The sequence below is a fragment of the Trachypithecus francoisi genome, unplaced genomic scaffold, assembly GCF_009764315.1.
Source record: "Trachypithecus francoisi isolate TF-2019V2 unplaced genomic scaffold, Tfra_2.0 Lachesis_group6, whole genome shotgun sequence".
Taxonomy (NCBI): domain Eukaryota; kingdom Metazoa; phylum Chordata; class Mammalia; order Primates; family Cercopithecidae; genus Trachypithecus; species Trachypithecus francoisi.
In genome coordinates this window covers 44,664,921-44,684,399 of record NW_022681471.1, presented here as the reverse complement: position 1 = coordinate 44,684,399, position 19,479 = coordinate 44,664,921, and the positions used below count along the sequence as shown (strand labels likewise).

General features: G+C 41.6%; 1 protein-coding gene across 1 annotated transcript in view; it reads left to right on the top strand.

Annotated features, from left to right (window-relative positions):
- The first annotated feature begins 764 nt into the window (after nucleotides 1–764).
- MID2 (midline 2) overlaps nucleotides 765–19,479 on the top strand; it is a 100,761-nt gene continuing 82,046 nt past the window's right edge. The window contains 2 exon segments of the mRNA XM_033201061.1: nucleotides 765–1,342; nucleotides 15,558–16,273. Of these exon segments, the coding sequence (XP_033056952.1) occupies nucleotides 1,339–1,342; nucleotides 15,558–16,273 (720 nt within the window). The 5' untranslated portion in view covers nucleotides 765–1,338.

The window sequence follows — 19,479 nt, the reverse complement described above, 5'->3', positions numbered from 1 at the left end:
CTCTTATAGGGCTTCCTGCTCTTTCCCTCTCCCATCCACCTTTTGAGTGGGGGTCACTCCAGACCAGTGGGAGGATGCTGGATTCCAAATGGACCAATTAGCTTATTCCAGGGACCTGGAATACCTGGATAGCTAGCATCTGCCTCATTGTGCTTGTGGTAACAACCCTCTTGTTTTACTGGTCAACAATTTGAAGGTACAAGAAAAATCCTGCTTTTTTTTTCTTTTGATGGCTTTAATGCACCTCCACAACTTCTGCCCGAGGCCAATAAAACACAGCCATTCTCTCTTTGTAAAAAGAAAGAGGGGTTGGGTTTCCTTCAATTGTCTGCCCTTTTCTATCTCCTCCACTATTTTTGTTTTACTCTGTAGTTAACTTTGCATAGAGCAGCTTCATGGGGAGGATCTGTGCGGTGGACCCGGGCCCTCTCTTCTTATTACCGGTTGCAAAGGCCTCTTCCTTGTTCTAACCTGGGGTTTGTGGGGCTGGGGGACAGGGGGAATGGGGAGTGGGAGAAGAGTTTAGCCATAGTCTTCCTTCTGCATTTCACACACATTCTGCTCTCTCTGTCGCTCTGTCACTCACACACACACACACACACACAACACACACATACACACACATACACACACACCCGCCCGGGTCTCTCTCTCTCTGTCTTCCTTCAAGATGACAGGGCGCTGGAGAAAAGGCTGCTGGAATCAGCTGGTAGGTACAGTAGTAACCCGAGCCCCACCCACCGGCTGCCTTTGCTTGCTCAGGTTTCTCCGGTCACTCCTGCCAGGGGAGAAGACATGTAAACGTGCCTCCAGAGGAAGGGCTGGGGGAGCTGGGAGTGGCGGGGGCGGCGGAAGGTGAGCCTGGGAAGGTGTCCGAGCGCCCCTTCTTCTTGGGCCCTTCCAGTGCTCCCTTGGGGTGTCAGCCCCAACCCCGTTTGCCCCCACTCCGCCTCCCTTTTGGAAGGGATTGCCTTTTTTTTTCCTCTGCGGCGGCGGAAATGACAGTGTGGTGCTGCCGTGGTGTCATGGTGCTGCCCCTGGACTGAGGGGCGAAAACTCTTAAGTTTAGCTCGGGAGACCCAGCCGCGGTAGCATCGCGGCCGCCGTGCTATCCCCTGCGGGGCGCGCGGGCTGGCGGATCCCGGCTGCTGCGCGGCGTCGGCGACGGTAGCGGCAGCTGCAGCGAAGGCAGGCGGCGGCCTAGAGTGGTGGCGGCGGCAGCGGCGGCGACCGGGGCCCTGGAGCTCGCGCCGGAGCCCGAGCTAGCCCGCTGCGGAGGCAGACGAGCGCCCTGCGCCCTCGAGCGAGCAGAGGAGATGGCTGGCACCTGGGAACGCTATGGGTAAAACGCGCCCCCTCGCCGCGGCCCTGGAGGTCGAGCGTCGTGGCCCTCGCAGGGCTCGGCCCTGGCTCCGGCCGCTTTTCAGGTGCCGCCGGGGCCCGGTGTTGGCCGAGGGCTCTCGGGCTCGGCGGGGCAGGGTGATGGAGCCCGCGAGGCTCGAGACGGCGGCGGGGGCCCCAGATCAGCTCCGGCTCCCAGTCATGCTGTTGAGGCCCGGGTTCCTGCCACTGCCCTCCTGGGACGGAGTTTGCACTCCGGGGTGCGGGGCGGGGGCGGCCGAGGCCTCTGCGCAGCCGGGCCGGGCCGGGCGCGGGCAGTCGAGCGAATCCCCCGGCGCCTGGGCGCGAGTCTGGGAAAGGGCACGGCCGCCTTCCCACGCTCCCGCAGCCGGCAGCCTCTTCGTCCCCGGCGTCGCCCCTTGGCCGGCCGTCTGCCGGGCGGTGCTGTCGCAGCAGCCGGCGTGGCTGCGGACGCCCTGCCGGCGGGGAGGCCCGGTGAAACTTAATCCCTTTTCTGCCAGGGGAGCAATCCTCGAGTCTCCGTCTGGATGGTTCCTTATTTCTGGCCTAGCTGTGAAACCAGCTCTGTGGGGGAGAGGGAAAACTTACATATGTCCACAGGACAGACTGCGACGCAACAGGGAGAGTGGGGATTTTCCATTCCTGCCTGTAAGAATTAAGTAAATAACGGCGGAGTAGATTTACAGAAATATTACTGGTGATGATAAGGTTTAGGTTACTTAGCACTTCGTGTGTTGCACATTATTTTTCAGAAGTGTTGCTTCTTAGAGCAGGAAATTGAAATCCTGGAGTCGTTTTACTCTTTACTTTCTCTCTCTCTTCCACGGTCCCCTATCGTTTTCATGATCACTCACCTTCCTATGTCACAACACTTACATGACTACGGAAATCCCCCACCAGAGCGCCTTGGACCCCAGCCTTTCCCCATCAACCTGTGTACTCCCAGCCTCCCAGCCATGCTGCATCTTACTTCTTCGACCACTTTGCCTTTTGAGGATTTCTGAGTGTGGGGCGGATAGATGGTGATGGTTGTGTGTCTCTGAGGATGAGCCCTTATAAAGGAATATATTGGAAACTAAATAGAGAATTGCCGTGTGTGGGTTGATCCCTCTGATTCTCAACTTGGGCCAGAAGGGCTGCCTTTAACCCCATTCTGCTCTGTCCCAGTACTCTAATCAGTTCTCTGGCAATACTCCAATAGAAGGGAGTTGCTGAATAGGGAGTTCTCCTCCCCTACTTTTCTTCTGTTTGGGGAGTGGTTTCATTCTACCCCAGATGGTTAGCTTCCCCCTCCCCCCCCCACACACACTCACATCCCCTGTCTGTTTCCTCTCATGACTGTACTGAGGGAGAAACTGTCCTTGCTATTTTTATATATTCCTGCCCAATCAATGACTTAACATGGATATATAATGTGAATTAGATTTCTCCTGATTGCTCCTCACAACTTGATTCATGTGTTTGATAAAGTTTGGATATTATCCCTGCCCAAATCTTATGTACAAATGTAATCCCCAGTGTTGAGGTGGGGCCTGATGGGAGGTGACTGGATCACGAGGGCAGATTTCTCATGAATGGTTTAGCACCATCACCTTGGTTGACTGTGAGTCCTTGTGATAGTGAGTAATCTCTCCTGAGATCTGGTCGTTTAAAAGCGTGTGGCACTTCCCCCCAGCTCTCTTTCTCCCCTGCTTCTGCTCACACCATGTGAGAATCTCCTGCTCCCCATTCGCCTCCCTCCATGATTGTAAGCTTCCTGAGTCCTCCTCAGAAGCAGATGCTGGCATCACACTTCCTGTACAGCCTGCAGAACTGTGACCCAATTAAAGCTCTTTTCTTTTTTTTCTCTTCTGTTTTTATTTTTTTTTTTTTATTTTTTTTGAGAAAGGGTCTTGCTTTGTTACCCAGGTTGGAGTGCAGTGTCACATTCACAGCTCACTGCAGCCTCCACCTCTCGGGCTTAAGCAATCCTTCTATCTCAGCATCTTGAGTAGTTGGGACCACAGGTGCATGCCACCACACCCAGTTAATTTTTGTATTTTTTGTAGAGATGGGGTTTTGACATGTTGCTCAGGCTGGTCTCGAGCTCCTGAGGTGAAGCGATCTGAGGGCCTCACCAAGTGCTGGGATTATAGGCAAGAGCCACAATGCCCAGCCTACCTCTTTTATTTATAAATTACCCAGTTTCAGGTATTTCTTTAAGGCAATGCAAGAATAGCTAATGCAGTGGTTAAAACACAGGTCCAGGAGTCAAGAAGATCAGAGTTCATCCCAAATCTGATGTTACATTGGCTTATGGCTTTAGGACATTCCTATGACTTTTCTTTCACAGTTGGTGCACTTGTGTAAAAGCTATAATATTGTGTACTGGGTATTGTTCGTCTTGACTTGGTCCTTTGAAGATGAAAGGGTTCTGTAAACCCTCAGCATTATAATTTTTTTTCCCCTTTGAGATGAAGTCTCGCTCTGTCGCCCAGGCTGGAGTGCAGTGGCGTGATCATGGCTTGCTGCAGTCTTGACTTCTCTGGCTCAAGCAATCCTCCCATCTCAGCTTCCCTAGTAGCTGGAACTATAGGCACACACCATCACACCTAGCTAATTTTTGAATTTTTTGTAGAGACAGGATTCACCATGTTTCCCAGTCTGGTCTCAAACTCCTGAGCTTAAGGGATCCACCTGCCAAAGCCAAGTGTTGGGATTACAGGTGTGAACCACCACAGCCGGCCAACATTATACTTTTCAAAGAAAGCACTTCCTTTACCTTTTACTGAGTTAGTGGACTGACTGGGTGTAAGTAGGAATCTTAGCTTACTGAAAATCTTACTTTAGCATTATTAGCCTCCCACCCCCAGAGTCAAATCTTATCATTGTACTTAGGTCCTAAATCTGTTTTGTCTCCAATACATGTTCAACTGAATGAAAATATACACACAACTAGGCATACAGAGTAATAATGATCATTTAAGTGGGGGCTTCAATCATATCTAATGCACTCTAACCTAACAATCTGAGTCAGACTAATTTGAAGACATAACCTCACCCATTTTTAGCCTATATGAGGGCAGTTTGTTAGTGTCTAATGAAAAGTGGCATAAATAATTTGGGGCATGGCTATATAAGCATAATTATCACCTAGTAGCAGAGTCAACAATATTAAGCACCTATAATGTGCAGAGGACCTCTGCTGATTGGGCTGAGGCCCCAGATTTAGACCTGTATTTTGGCCTCCTGCTTGTTCCAGGCCAAACTCCATACTTGCAGCTCCAGGATTAGGTCAGGGAGGGGCTGTGCAGGACATGGGTAGAGGCTAGGGACATGAAAGGGTGGTCGTGTCCCTCTTATGTGTTTTCATGACTACTAGAATTCTCATCTGGCATGTTGTACCTTGCAAGGCCACCTCTGGGAAGTACTCCTGTAAATCAGAGTGACTTGGTTGCTTTATGAACATATCATCTGAACGGTGCAAATTGATTTAGATAAAATTGATTTAGTTAATCCCTTACCTAAGAGCAGGGCAACTTGCTTCAACTTGCAGATCCTAAAGTAGTGCCAGTGGAGTCTCACAATTGCATCCAAATATTGCTCTGAGTAGTGAGCCTGTCCATTCCTTCATCCTTCCTCCCATAAAATCTGCTGACACCACATTAATTGACAAGGGAACTACACAAGGAGTATGTCTGTCTTCATCACTCAGCAAACCTCATTGGCTTGGAGAAGAGGAAAGAATGTTGTCTTCTCATTCTATCCCATAGAACTCAAGCTCTGTCTTTTTGAACAGGTACATAGAGCTCTTAAAAGGGTAAAGACAGAGCTGTGGGCACAGAATATGTCTCAAATGGCTGATCTTGGAAGTACCTGCTTGGTCTTATGTGTGTCTGTTATTCAATCTTCATGAATCTTGGTAATATCCTTGCTGTTGGGCCATGGGGCTTGGCTGCTAGTAGAGGCCAGGGGGTGCTCCATTTCCATTTAGCATTAAGTTTTTGTCCTCTCTTGGGCACAAAGGTGAGAATGAAGCTCTGTGTTCATGAAGCACTCCTTACTCATTAAGCTGGGTGTCTTGACTTAGAACATTGCATCATCAAAATATGAGATGTAACATGTTGATACTGGATATACAACAGTGTTGGATAATTCAAAATTATTTACATTTTGATGAATGAAATTTTGGTACCAAGATGGTGTTGCACTAACATCTGTACTTCAGGTCTCCCAAAAAATATTGTGTTCATCACTAAGCAGTGTACAGAAGAGACTAGAAAAGTGTTTCTCAACCAGTGTATTGGGTCATACTAGCAAGTGAGAAGATCAGATGAGTGGTGTTGACACAAGAAATTCCAGCTGTAATTATCTTCTTGTGCAGATAGCTAATCTACTTTTTATTTACCTTCTCATCCGTGGATCAATATATTAAATATGTTCCTTTCTCCACTTTCATGTATTAAAACTCTGCTAAGAGTTTTCTGTGGGCTTAGATAGTCTGTGGCTGTTTCTATTTGTTTCTCTCTTTCTGTCTTCCCCTTCTTTATGACCATAGGCAGATATAATCCTTTTGATGATGAATCTCCCAGATGCTGAGTTTTCTTTTAGAAATTCTATAAATTACTAAGAATACTAGATAGTATAAGATGTTTAAAGTGTGGGTGGCAGAAGGATTTTGAGTAATGTGCCAGTATCCCATTATTTCCTTTTCCTTGTGGGATTCACCTGAATACACTCTAGGATGCTGGTTCAGCCTAAGTGGGTTGGCAAAGTATCATTTGTAAGTGTTTTCCTACTTAGGTTCTGGTCTCCCTGCAGAGCTCTGGCTCCCTGACCTTGGGCATTGTCTCAGCTTCTTTCCCGTAGGTCAGACTCCGCTGGTTGATGAACAGCATCCTCAGTCTCTGGATCATTGTCTTACAGAGACCAGACAATCTGATAACAAACCCATCATAAAATCTGAAATCGTCCTGAAACATGAAATCCCAGTATTTGCAATTTGCCTGGATAGGAGCATAACGTATGGGCATGGCAGACAATACTAATTCATGACAGTGAAGTGTCTTAATATATACAACACAGAGATAGAAAAATGGTTTACGGTCCAGATCCTTGATCACTTTGTCTATAGCCCTTTGTTCAGTGTTGCTAGGATCCATGTGGTTCCCAGGGAAGTAGAAGCTTGATTTCAAATAGGCCTCTGTTCTCTGTCCCTTGTTTCTGACCTGAACTTGGGATCCTCTCAGCCTAACATTCAATAGCATGTCCTACATACATATATTGCCAATTTTATTGTGCACATGACTGCCTGTCCAGGTGAACCACTGAACATTTAAAAACTTACAAATATTTCGTTAGGTAACAGAGGTTAGGAAAAGCAATCCTAGAGGAGATGGAAAGTTGTACCAGCAGTCATGGGTAAATTAAGTTTGTTCTCCATTTGTTCCTCAACCCTGCAACTGCTAGTGTAATCTGCATTAAGATAAAGGTATCATGAATTGTATTTAGGATTCCTGTCAATTTTCATGTGTTACCTTGGCAAATCTGTTTGTTGGTTACTTGGATTAACCTTTTGTGTTTGTAGCAGATCTAGGATTTCTAGTTCTGCTATTTTGATACTCATTTTAATGTTTATATGATGACTATTTTGTATAAAACGCTCAACATTTGGATTTAAAAACTAATTATTGAAAATAACATACATTAATTCCATGTACTATAAAGTATTAAGTAGGCTTTAATAACCTATTAGACAGGAACTGGCTCTGGTGCTGTCTGCCGGTCAGTAATCAGTTTCCAGTTCTGAGTTACCCCTGTGCAGGATGAAAGCTTAAGAGAAAAGAAGAGAGATAGCCCTTCACTTGGATAGGGGTGGGGTTCCCAGTTTAAAAGGGAAGACATGAGCATAACAAATATGCTCATGATCAGTCCCATGATCTTCCAGAAGTCTTGTGGAGGAGTGTGATTGTCTGCCATTATGTCAACCATGTGTTTGGGATGAATTTCCAAACATTTTGGTTTTTTAAAATAATTTGCTTTGTATCTACAATCTATGAATGTATGATGAGAATACCTGTGTTTGTAAAGTAAACTAATACTTTTATTTTATCCTCATCTGATCCTCACAATAGCCTGTGAGATGGGCATGGCAGGTATTTTTCATTTGATAGATGAAAAAACTGTGACCCAAAGAGTTTAAATGTACCTGGGATTGCTCAGCTAATTTGGTTTAGATCCAGGACTACAACCAGGCTCTATTATGAGGGTCAAATGAGATAATGGCTTTGAAATAATTTGAAAAGTGTAAAATGATATACAAACGTAAGGTGACTATTATTGATTATTATTACTGGCCACCTAGCCTCTTTTGTCTAGGTTTCTATGTTCAGTTCTTATCCTATAGAGCGTGAATTCGATGCATTGGCTGCCTTTTGTGTTCCAAAATGATCTGCTTTGAGCTTCAAGGAGTTCTTTTCTAATCATGGTGTTCTGGGATTTGGATTTTGGTTTCTTTTTCAGTCCCCAAATATGTTCTCATTAGTTTATATTCCCATGGGACTCTCCTTCCCTTTAGTTGTCCTCTGGAACATCCATTATATCTTTTTTGAGGTACAACAGACAAAACTACTGTACTTTAAGCACCTTGGTAATGCATTTTGTTTATTTCCAGCTCCTGTGGCTATGATGTCCGTCACTTGTTAGCCTTCCTAGTCACACTAATAAATAAAAGTTGTGTTTTTAGGAGCTATTTTACAATAATCCAAGGTGTCTTTTTATGTGGTAACAGATAGCAAGAGCTCTATAATAATAGGATATCAGAGCTAGAAAGCATCTTAAAGAGATCATCTGATGATTCTAGTTTAGCTTGAAAATTTTACAGTTGAGGAAACATCAGACTAGGCCAGGACTCATTTGCTCATTCCCCGAAGGTAGGGAGACAGTTTCTAATACTTTAAGGAAGAACTCATGGGATATTAATTTTAATACCCTGAAGAATGTTTATTTTATATTAATTTAAAAAAACCCTACAGCTCAGCTCAATTCTCAATCTACAGCCCAGAGATCAGGCTTGGTTTCACACTCATGGATTTTCTGTGAAGGGGATACTATAACTCCTCAGGAAGATAGTGAGAGCTCAGATTCATGCTTTGCAGACTTGGAAGAAAAAAACTAGATGGAATAATAATTGTTAATTAAGTGGGCATTTAATTATGCTCAAGTAACATTTGAAATAATAGAATTATGCAAAGTACAGATCACAACTTCTCTCTTGATCAGAGTTAGCTAAAGGCTAGATTTGGAGAACAATACTGAAATCAGTCTTTTATTTCATAAGCGTAGGATGCATTATTTTATCTTTTTAAAAAATTTTATTTTTTTAAACTTATTTTTTATTTTTGTTTATTTTGAGACAAAGTCTCACTCTGTCACCCAGGATGGAACACAGTAGCACAAATATGGCTCACTGCAGCTTCGACCTGCTGGGCTCAAGTGATCTTCCCACCTCAGCCTATCAAGTAGCTGGGACTATGAGCGCACGCCACCACACCCTGCTAATTTTTGTATATTTTGTAGATATGGGGTCTTGCCATGTTGCCCAGGCTAGTCTCAAATTCCTAGGCTTGAGCAGTCTGCCTGCCTCTGCCTCCCAAAGTGCTGGGACTAAAGATGTGAGTCACCATGCCAGACCTATTATTTTTTATCTTAATCACCTTCATCAAAACTCCTTTTGTATTTCTACCCAGTTACACAGCCCATTGATACCTTCTTCTAGTTGATGCTCATCGACTTCTTTTTTCAGAGGTTTCACCCTGTAGTAAGGTGCAAGGTAAAGAAAAGCCATACAGAAACAATTAAACATACATATCTGACTATATATGGCAGTAACTAAATGGTTTGGAAAGGAACTAATCAGGGTGTGTGTATTTGCACATTTGTTTCTTAATATGGCAATTGGTTCTGCCCTCTCAGGCATTTCATCAATGCATTTTTATGACAAATCGTAAAAACTTTCAAGATTACCTGTCATTGAGTCGCACCCTATCAGATTCACATCCTGTCTTCATCCTTAGCATACTCTCTAACCCTGTATAGATTAGTGATTCACAAACTTTTTGAAATTGCAGCAGTTTACCATTGTTAATTTTTGTCATGCCACTTCCTCCTGCTAAAAGTATTTCATGATAATAGGAGTCAAATGTTTTTCAGGAGTCACTTATATACTTTTTAAAGTGAATAAAATTGGGAGCTGAGAATTTTGTGAAACTCATTGATCACTAGAGATATCCCAGGGTATTGCAAAACCTAGACAGGGAATCATTGACCTAGAAAAACAATTGAAAGGAACAAGCAATCCAATAGAGCTTATAAATACTACATAATCACACAGCTGGTAGTATAGTATAATGATTTACAGTTTACACCCTCGAATCAGACAGACGTGGGATTGAATCTCTTCTTTAAAAAATTGAGATGTAATTCACATGCCATAATATTCACTATTTTAAAGTATACAATTCAGTGATTTTTGGTATCTTCAGAAAGTTGTGCAACCATCATCACTACCTAATTTTAGAACCTTTTCATCATCCCAAAAAGAAACTCCATATTTGTTAGCAATCACTCCTCATCCCCCATCCTCCCCTGCCCTGCTCCTGGCAACTGTTAATCCACTTTCTGTTCCTATGGATTTGCCTATTCTGGATATTTCATAAAAAAGGAATCATACACAAAAGGAGCCTTCTGTGACTGGCTTCTTTTACTTACTGTTTTCAAAGATCATCCATGTTGAAGTATGTATCAGAACTTCATTCCCTTTTCATAGCCAAATAATATTCCATTGTGTTTATCATTTAATCAGTTGATGGACATTTGGGCTTTTCCCTTTTGGCTACTATAAAGACTGCTGCTATGAACATTTGTGTACAAGTTTTTGAGTGAACACATTTTCCATTCTTTTGGGTGTATACCTAGGAGTGGAAATGTATGGTAACTCTACATTTAGCCTTTTGAGGAACTGTCGAACTATTTCCCAAAAGCAGCTGCACCATTTTTTTATTTCCACCCGCAATGTATGAGGGGTCTAACTTCTCCAATCCTGGCTAACATGTGCTGTTTTCCACTTTTTGTTTGTTTTGTTTTATTATATTATAGCCTTCTTAGTGTGAAGTAGTATCTCAATATGATTTGATTGCATCTTCCTACTGGCTAATTATGTTGAGCACCTTTTCATTTGATTATTGGCCATTTGTATATCTTCTTTGGAAAAAATCTATTGAAATCCTTCGCCTACTTTTAAATGAGTTACTTACCTTTTTTATTGTTGAGTGTAAGAGTACATTTCTAGAGACTAGACCTATATCAGATATATTAATATGATTTACAAATATTTTTGCCTACTCTGTGGGTTGTCTTTTTACTTCATTGATGGTGCTATTTGCAGCACTCAAATTTTAAATTTCGATGAAGTACTATTTATGTATATTTTCTTTGGTTGCTTATGCTTTTGATGTCATCTGAGAAACTGTTGCCTGCCTAACCTAAGTTCACAAAGATTTATGCCTGTCTTTCCTTCCAAGAGTTTTATAGTTTCAGCTCTTACATTTAGATCATTGATCTGTTGTGAGTTAATTTTTATAAATGATATGAGGTAGAACTCCAGCTTCATCCTTTTGCATGTGGATATTCAGTTGTCCGAGCACCATTTGTTGAAAAGAGTATTCTTTCTCCATCGAATGGTCTTGGAACCCTTGTTGAAAATCAGTTGACCATAGATATATATAGGTTTATTTTTAAAGTTTTGTCCTAAGTTTGACTCTTAGTTTAGCCACTTAGAAACAAGTGTGACCTGGACAAGTTATTATTTTTTTTAATTAATTTTTTTTTTTTTTTTTGAGATGGAGCCTCGCTCTGTCGCCCGGCTGGAGTGCAATGACACGATCTCGGCTCAAGCAACCTCCGCCTCCTGGGTCCAAGGGATTCCCTTGCCTCAGCCTCCGAATAGCTGGGACTACAGGCGCACGCTACTACACCCTGCTAATTTTTTGTATTTCAGTAGAAATGGGGTTTCACCATGTTGGCCAGGATGGTCTCGATCTCCTGACCTTGTGATCTGCCTGCCTCGGCCCTCAAAGTACTGGGATTATAGGTGTGAGCCACGGCACCCAGCCTACTTTTTTTTTTTTTTTTTTAAATAATGATAGTAGCTACCTTTTAGAGAGTTGTTGTGAAAAGTAAATGAGACAATGCACATAAAGGGTATTGTTAAGGTTCTTAGATAACCAGAAAGGTAGGGAAAATTGGGGATAATTGAAAGGATTCTAAAATATTAGGAGTACCCAGAAAAAGAAAGCCTCATAAATGAAAGATGATTGAACATGTCTGAAGAAGTTGATAAAAGTATTCAGTTCCCGAAAATTGGCTAAAACAGTTAATATATGATAATCAAAAATCAAACATTTGAAACAGTATAGAAAAGCTGAAATAAGCAAGAGGCAGTAACTATTTTATAATATTCTTTACAGAGCTGAAATAAGGTAGGTTATTTTAGAGTACTAATGATTGGCTTTTTTTCTTTCAAAGACTCTTGAGAATCTTTTGAAAGCTATGGGCAATCCTCTCCCCAGGAAAAATGCATATATGACATACAAACCACATTCTGCAAACAGTTCTAGGAAGTTCAGAAGTCCCCAGTTAATAAATCCTATTTTGACCTTACCCAAAGCAATCCTGACCCATAGTATGCTTTCCCAAGCTTAATTTCATAGTGAGGTTCAAGTGTCACACTGACTTGGAAACAAATTTTAGATTTCCAAGCAAAATTTAAGAGCTTTTCGTATGTTCAGGACAATTTATGTGGCACCCTCTTAAGCCTTAGGAAAGCTGTGGTACTCCAATTGTTTTTACATAGGTTTCAACACACATAGACATGGCTTTCAGCAATACTTCTGACCAACCCAGGTAGCTTCCAACACAGACATTGAGGAATGCAGGCATAGAGTTCTAGAAGACATAGCAATAGAAGTGCAGTGTGAGGTGGAGATGGGCCTAGAAGACAGAGATATGATTCTGGAAGGGACTCAGAATGAAATAGGCAGATTCAGAGAAAGTCAGAGAGACAGAGAGAGATAAAAATAGAAGTAGAAATATGCTGTTTAAAAACCGTCTTGTAAATAGCCAAGATAAACCTCAGTGAAGGAGGTGAGTTGATTGAAATAAAGGTGTAGGGAAAGAGCACAGGCGTTGGCATTACACTGACCTGTGCTCTGGGTATGTATATTCTTGGTTAATTTATTTAATGACTCTAAGCCCCAGTTTCCTAACTGTAAGGTGGACACAGTAATAGTAACTTCCTCACAAGTTTCCTGAAAGAATTAGTGAAATAATGTGTAAAGTGCTTAACATAGTACTCAGAATACAGGAGATGCTCAATGAATGCTAGGCCCCTTCTTACTCCTAGTTTAAGTGATACTTCATTAACAATTATTGAATACAGTTTGTGTGAAGCACAAACTTGTGCTGTGAATGAAAATATAAAATAGTTGATACCCTCAAGGAGAAGGAAGAGTTAGCTGGAGATACAGCTATGTAAGTGAAATAAAACAGAATGTTCTGGAAGCCACCAGTGGTTGAGGTGATAAAAACATGTAGATGAAAGATCTCTTAGATTCTAGGCTTGGATGGTGATATTCACGAGACAGGGAAAATCAGAAGAGGAGGAGGTGTTTTTTGTTTGTTTTGTTTTGTGGAGGTGAGGAGGAGCACAACAAGTTCATTTATAGACATGTTGAGTTTGAGAATCTGAGTCATATATCAAATGGAGCTCTCTAAGGCAATATTCCTGCTGTCAGTGGAAGTTGGAATCTTCATCTCTCAAAAGTCTCTTCCAATTCTAAGATTCAATGATGTATGTACATTTTAATTGTTACTTTTTCATCTGTGTAGGTGAACGTTGATAGATGTTATAAGCTACAAAATACTGGCCAACAACTTTCAAGCACCTGTAAATTCTAAAAGAAAAATGCCATGTTTCACTTAAAAAAAGGTGTCTGTACAAACATCTGAACCTACTAAACCAACTGAGAGTGACTGATTCACAAAAAGATTCTTCACTTTTATAACCCCATTTCATATAGATTTTCATTAAATAAGTAGTTAGTTCAGTGCATTTAAAAGGTTTGATTTAGAAGCAGCTTTTAGGTGTACATCTATTGTACTTAGGCATAAAGTATAATTGTACTCAGTATTTATGTATCCTGTGAAGTATACAGATATGACTAACAAATGACAATATCTGAACAAATATCAATGGCAGCGTGAAATTTTCAAGCCATGATGAGAGTCTCCAATGATGACGAGATGATGAACAAAAGCTGCTCAAAAGCAAACAATGCTTTTCTTGGGCTCAGCGCTGTAGCTCACTCCTGTATTCCCAGAACTTTGGGAGGCTGTGATGGGCGGATTGCTTGAGCCCAGGAGTTCAAGATCAGCCTGAGCAACACGGCAAAACCACGTCTCTACAAAAAATATAAATAAAAATTGGCTGGGCTTGGTGGCATACATCCGGAGTTCCAGGAAAGGAGGATCGCTTGAGCCCAGGAGGCGGACGTTGCAGGTAGCCAAGATTGTACCACTGCACTCCACTCTGAATGACAGAGGGGCATTTTGTCTAAAAACAACAACAACAACAACAACAAAGCCCTTTTCCTTTCCTGTACATAGGATTAACATTTTCAGTCATTAAGATATGTTTTATATTTTTCCTTAGTTAAAGCCAACTTAGAATATTCATGTGTGTGTATTTTAATTAATGGAAGACTCAAGGCAATTAAGAATTAGGTACCTGTGTGTTGAGCACAGAAATTCCTGTGGAAAAATAGATAGATTTACCAAGAGGTTGGTTTCTTGTCAGTTGGGTGGCTTTTTTTTTTTTTTTTTCTGATGCAGTCTTGCTCTGTCACCCAGGCTAGAGTGCAGTGGCATGATCTCAGCTCACTGTAACCTCCGCCTCCCGGGTTCAAGCGATTCTTCTGCCTCAGCCTCCCGAGTAGCTGGGACTACAGACAAGCGCCACCATGCCCAGCTAATTTTTGTATTTTTAGTAGAGACGGGGTTTTGCCATATTGGCCAAGATGGTCTGGACCTCCTGACCTCATAATACACCCGCCTTAGGCTCCCAAAGTGCTGGGATTACAGGCGTGAGCCACCGTTCCCGGCCGGGTGACCTTTTTTACTCAGTGATGCTCACTTAATTGAAGGTTACCAGATCTGAAAATTTCTGGCACTTTGCTAATTTCTATCTAGATATTGATTTGCATCCCGTTATGTTTTAGAAAGTATGAAAAGACAAATGGGAGGTGATCTTCATAGCAGGCTTGTGCTAGTTCAGCAGGTGTTTATTAATAAAACCAAACTAAAGCCACAAGGCAATATGACTTTATTATTGATCAGCAATGATTACTGAGTAAGTTGAAAAGTTGAATCCATTCCCCATTCAGTTTGATGAAATGAAGGGGTTTCTGAAGGTGAGGGAAGAAGATGAAAGTGAAAACTATCATCTTTTGTCTCAACTAACTCAGTTTACTAGGAATGGGATGGAACAGAAATTTCCATGTGTGATAATAAGAAGTAATTTAAGTTCACACTCTGAGGAAAAATTTATTATCCTGCACCAAGAGCTACATTTTTCTAAAGCTTTCTCTTTTTTATGCAGACTCTCAGAATGGAATCATTTCAGGAAGTACAGAGTTACTTTAAAATATGGCATTGTTTTCCTTACACTGGATGTCACATAGAAGCAGGCCTACAGTTTACGTTGAAGTGAAATAGAGAACAATACTGGAGAATAGAGATTGGGAATTTTGCAGGGTCTCAGCCTCATCTTAGTCTGGGAAAAGAAATGTCAGGGGAGAATATGTTAGAGAATGATCCATTCAAATATTGTAAGCTGGAATGGTAATGTTAATCAGTCTATCAGGATTCAGAGGTAGCCATTTAGTTTTATCTCTTTGTGCATGAAAATAAACATAGGCATTTGTCTAAAACAAGGTTTGAAGGGGGGAAAGTCTTCCTGATTAATTCCCAAATTGCTTTTCTATTGCTAAGCATCCCTGGGGAATCCAGCACGTAAATGCGCCCATTGGTTAGTGTATAATTGTGTTATATCCATTTTCCTTTGGAAATGCTTAATGACTCTTGCTTTGTATTCCTTGCAGGTGAAAGCCCAGCCTCTGTGGTTCTTAATGCCTCAGGAGGATTATTTTCACTAAAGATGGAAACACTGGAGTCTGAATTGACCTGTCCAATCTGCCTAGAGTTGTTTGAAGACCCCCTTCTGCTCCCTTGTGCTCACAGCCTCTGCTTCAGCTGTGCCCATCGCATTTTGGTCTCAAGCTGCAGCTCTGGTGAATCCATTGAACCCATTACTGCTTTCCAGTGTCCTACCTGCAGGTATGTTATCTCGCTGAACCACCGGGGCCTGGATGGCCTCAAGAGGAATGTGACTCTGCAGAACATTATTGATCGCTTCCAGAAGGCTTCAGTCAGTGGGCCCAATTCCCCTAGTGAGAGCCGCCGGGAAAGGACTTACAGGCCCAGCACCGCCATGTCTAGTGAGCGAATTGCTTGCCAATTCTGTGAGCAGGACCCGCCAAGGGATGCAGTAAAAACATGCATCACCTGTGAGGTCTCCTACTGTGACCGTTGTCTGCGGGCCACGCACCCGAACAAGAAACCTTTCACCAGCCATCGCCTGGTGGAACCAGTGCCAGACACACATCTTCGAGGGATCACCTGCCTGGACCACGAGAACGAGAAAGTGAACATGTACTGTGTATCTGATGACCAATTGATCTGTGCCTTATGCAAACTGGTGGGTCGTCACCGAGACCATCAGGTTGCATCCCTGAATGATCGATTTGAGAAACTTAAGGTAAGGGATCTGGGGAACATCTCTTACACAACTTTGTCTCATAATAGAGTTATGCAGTTAGCAAGTTCTCTAATAAAATGGGTAACTTTTCCTATATGACTAGTGAATTAACTTTAAGTTGTTTTCATGAGGAGTAACCTGCCCACCTGCAAGCTCTCCCTGGAGCCTATCTCATCTGTTGCATAAACATGCTTGTATTCATACACTTCTGGCTAACTTTTGGGGAGTCAGCTCATGGCCTGCAACACCAGTAGTTCATCCAGGGAAACAGCACCCTCTCTCCTCTGTCAGTGACATTATTGCTTATTATATATCTTTGCTATGATCTTTCCACCTCTTCTTTTAAGTATGTGAGTACTTGTGTAGGTGTACTACAATTAGCATATGTGCCGATTTGCATATGTGGGTATATGGTAATGGGAAGGCAGGGTGTGTCTCTGTGTAGGTGTGGGTGGGTGGAGGTGTCTGAGTGTATCTAGGTAGGTGAGAGATTTTTGTGGAGGACATTAGCATATGTTTGTGTTTGTGTACTCAATGCACTAAAGAAACAAAAGTTTGGCATTGGCCATTACAAATTGCCATTAAGTGTTTAACACGGGGCTAGTTCTAAGCCTGTCTTTAAAAACAAAACAAAACAAAACAAAGAACTGAAGAAATTTCAGTACACCACGAAATCAGGAGGGATAATTAAATGTCTGAACTAACAATTTAAACTGAAGGCAATAATATTTAATCCACTATCAAATTTGTGACAGTGCTCACTATTATGGGCTACAAACTGAAGCACTTGTTTATAGTTCCTGCCTTACAAGTTCCTAGTCATTTATGTGTGTTCAGTGGACAGAGTTTTCTGAAGTTGTTGTGTCATATAATATTTATGTACAAGTCTAAGCGCCCATTTAAAAAAGCCCTCCTACCTTACACTGATAATCCAGCAAATTGTTTTATTCCCATTGCTTGTCTGCTATGTGGTATAATTTCTCTTAAGAAGGGAGCTACTTAGCAGATATTCTAGAAAAATAAAATGTTTAAACGGATAGTAAAATTACCACTCCAAATAGGACCTGAGTGCATAAGCCAAGCTAGAAGAAAGACCCAGTTAGGATAAAAGGAGGGTAAGAAGGGAATGGAAATTTTCCTCCTGCCATGCTGTGGATGAATTACTGTAACTTCTGTAAAAAGTATAATGTTGGTGAGAGTAGCAGTACTCAGAATAGGATATATTTGTCCTGTAATGTGCTGCGAATAATATTGAGAGTAGTCACAGTGACTATGGTTTGTGCCTCTTTTGATTATTATTTATATCTGATACATATAAATGTGTACAAAATTCAATTTTTAAATTTCACTCAAGGTTATACTCTCTTCATATCAAGGCTGCAGAGGGGAATAATCTTGTTGACTTCAGTTCTTAGACTCATAAGATGTTAGGCCTTTGACCTGGTCTAGTCGAAGCACTATACTTTAAAGTTGTATAAACAGACCTTGATAGATTAAGTGACTTGGTCAAAATCAAATAAATGATTAGTAATGGGAAAGCTAGAACTGGAACTCAGCCTCTAGATTGAGTTAACTATCCTTTGTACTGTAGCCGGCTGCCACTTTGTTTTGGATCTAAGTTTTCCCCATGAAATGTGATTTGAAACTTAACTTTATGCTCCTGCAACTGTACATTTCATGGTCATAGATAAATGATTAATGACATCAAGGAAGGGACAGATTGTATAAACTTACAGCTGCATAATGGCAAAAGATAGGAGCGGGGTTATAGGAAGAGTGGGGGATGTGAAGAGGACAGAACTATCTCTGCCAAATATTTGCAGGTGTTGGGACTATAATAAGTCATTGGCCTTGAGAAATATTCCAAACAGAAAAATCTGTGCCCATATGCACTGTTGAGATAACAAAAAGACTGGCTAGTGTAAGCTTGTGTTACAGAAAACTAGCTATTTGAAAATATCCGAAAACATGAAAACATTGGATGATTGATTAGATATTTGGCATCATGAAGCTATAGCCCTCATCCCAGGGATGGATGGAACATGGACGTATTTTACCAAAATACATTTTAGTCTGTGACTAATCAGTAATTTTTGGAGAAAGAAAGCCAGATTTTGAATAGTTCTCCTTTAATATTTTAGGAAATGTGCAGAAAATTCTGATTATAAATTAAGTGGAAACTATTTTTGCTCATTTTTGGATGGAGAGTGGAAACATATGAATCACTCCCAACCGTGTGGTTCGTTACGTTGTCTGAAACATCTTGGACTTTGGGGAGGGTGAGAGAGGTACTGCTTGTGTGTGTGTGTTGTAGGGGTGGTGGGGTCACTTTGGTTTGGTGCCAAGTGTAAAAGAATATTAATTCTCCATGTTAAGCAGAGACGAAGTCTGATTTTTAGTGTCACATATACTCACTTCTTTGGGTTAATTTTAGATTGGAAAATCATTTAGGATTACCACCTTAGTCTGCTTGATTCTTCCCCAAGGAGAAAAGGAGAAAGTTGGCTGGCAGGAGCTATGGGAGAGTCTGCCTGAGTATATTCCCCTCGCCCTGGCCCTGGCCCTGAGAAAAGCACAGGAGTCCTGTAGGAGAAAAGGAAGAATGACAGAGTTATACTCTATCATTCTTCCCATACTATCATTCTTCCTCTGTATCTAGGAGGTTGGTTTTCTAGTCAGTAGCTGATACAGTGTTATTTTTACTTTTTGGTTCTGGAACTTCACTGTTGATATTTGTAACTACTTTTTATATACAAAACTCCCTGATTAGGATTAGTGGCTTCTAATATTTATTTGTTCAATAAAGAATAAACAAACCATTATGTTATAGATGAAAAGTCAGAATAACCAGTAACTAGCCTGTCTTTTTAACATGTACTCAAAGTGGATTAGAGGGCTTGGGGTACTTAGTTTAGTTTCATGATCTTATTTAGTTGTCCAGTCTACCAATAGGGTTGAGATGCAGGACACATGTCTTTCAGCAGGCTACCAGTAGTTCCATTAATATTCAATTTTAAAGAATATTTTCATTCACGACCGTTATTAGAGTAGTAAGTCCTATCAGAGTAATTATTTTCTCCATCACCTCTCACTTTTCACTCACTAGCCCAATATATACCTTAGTTCATGATATAGGGGGTTTCTATAAAACGGCTTCACATTTTAGAATTTTCATTCACATGAGTTTCTATCCTTATAAAAGATTG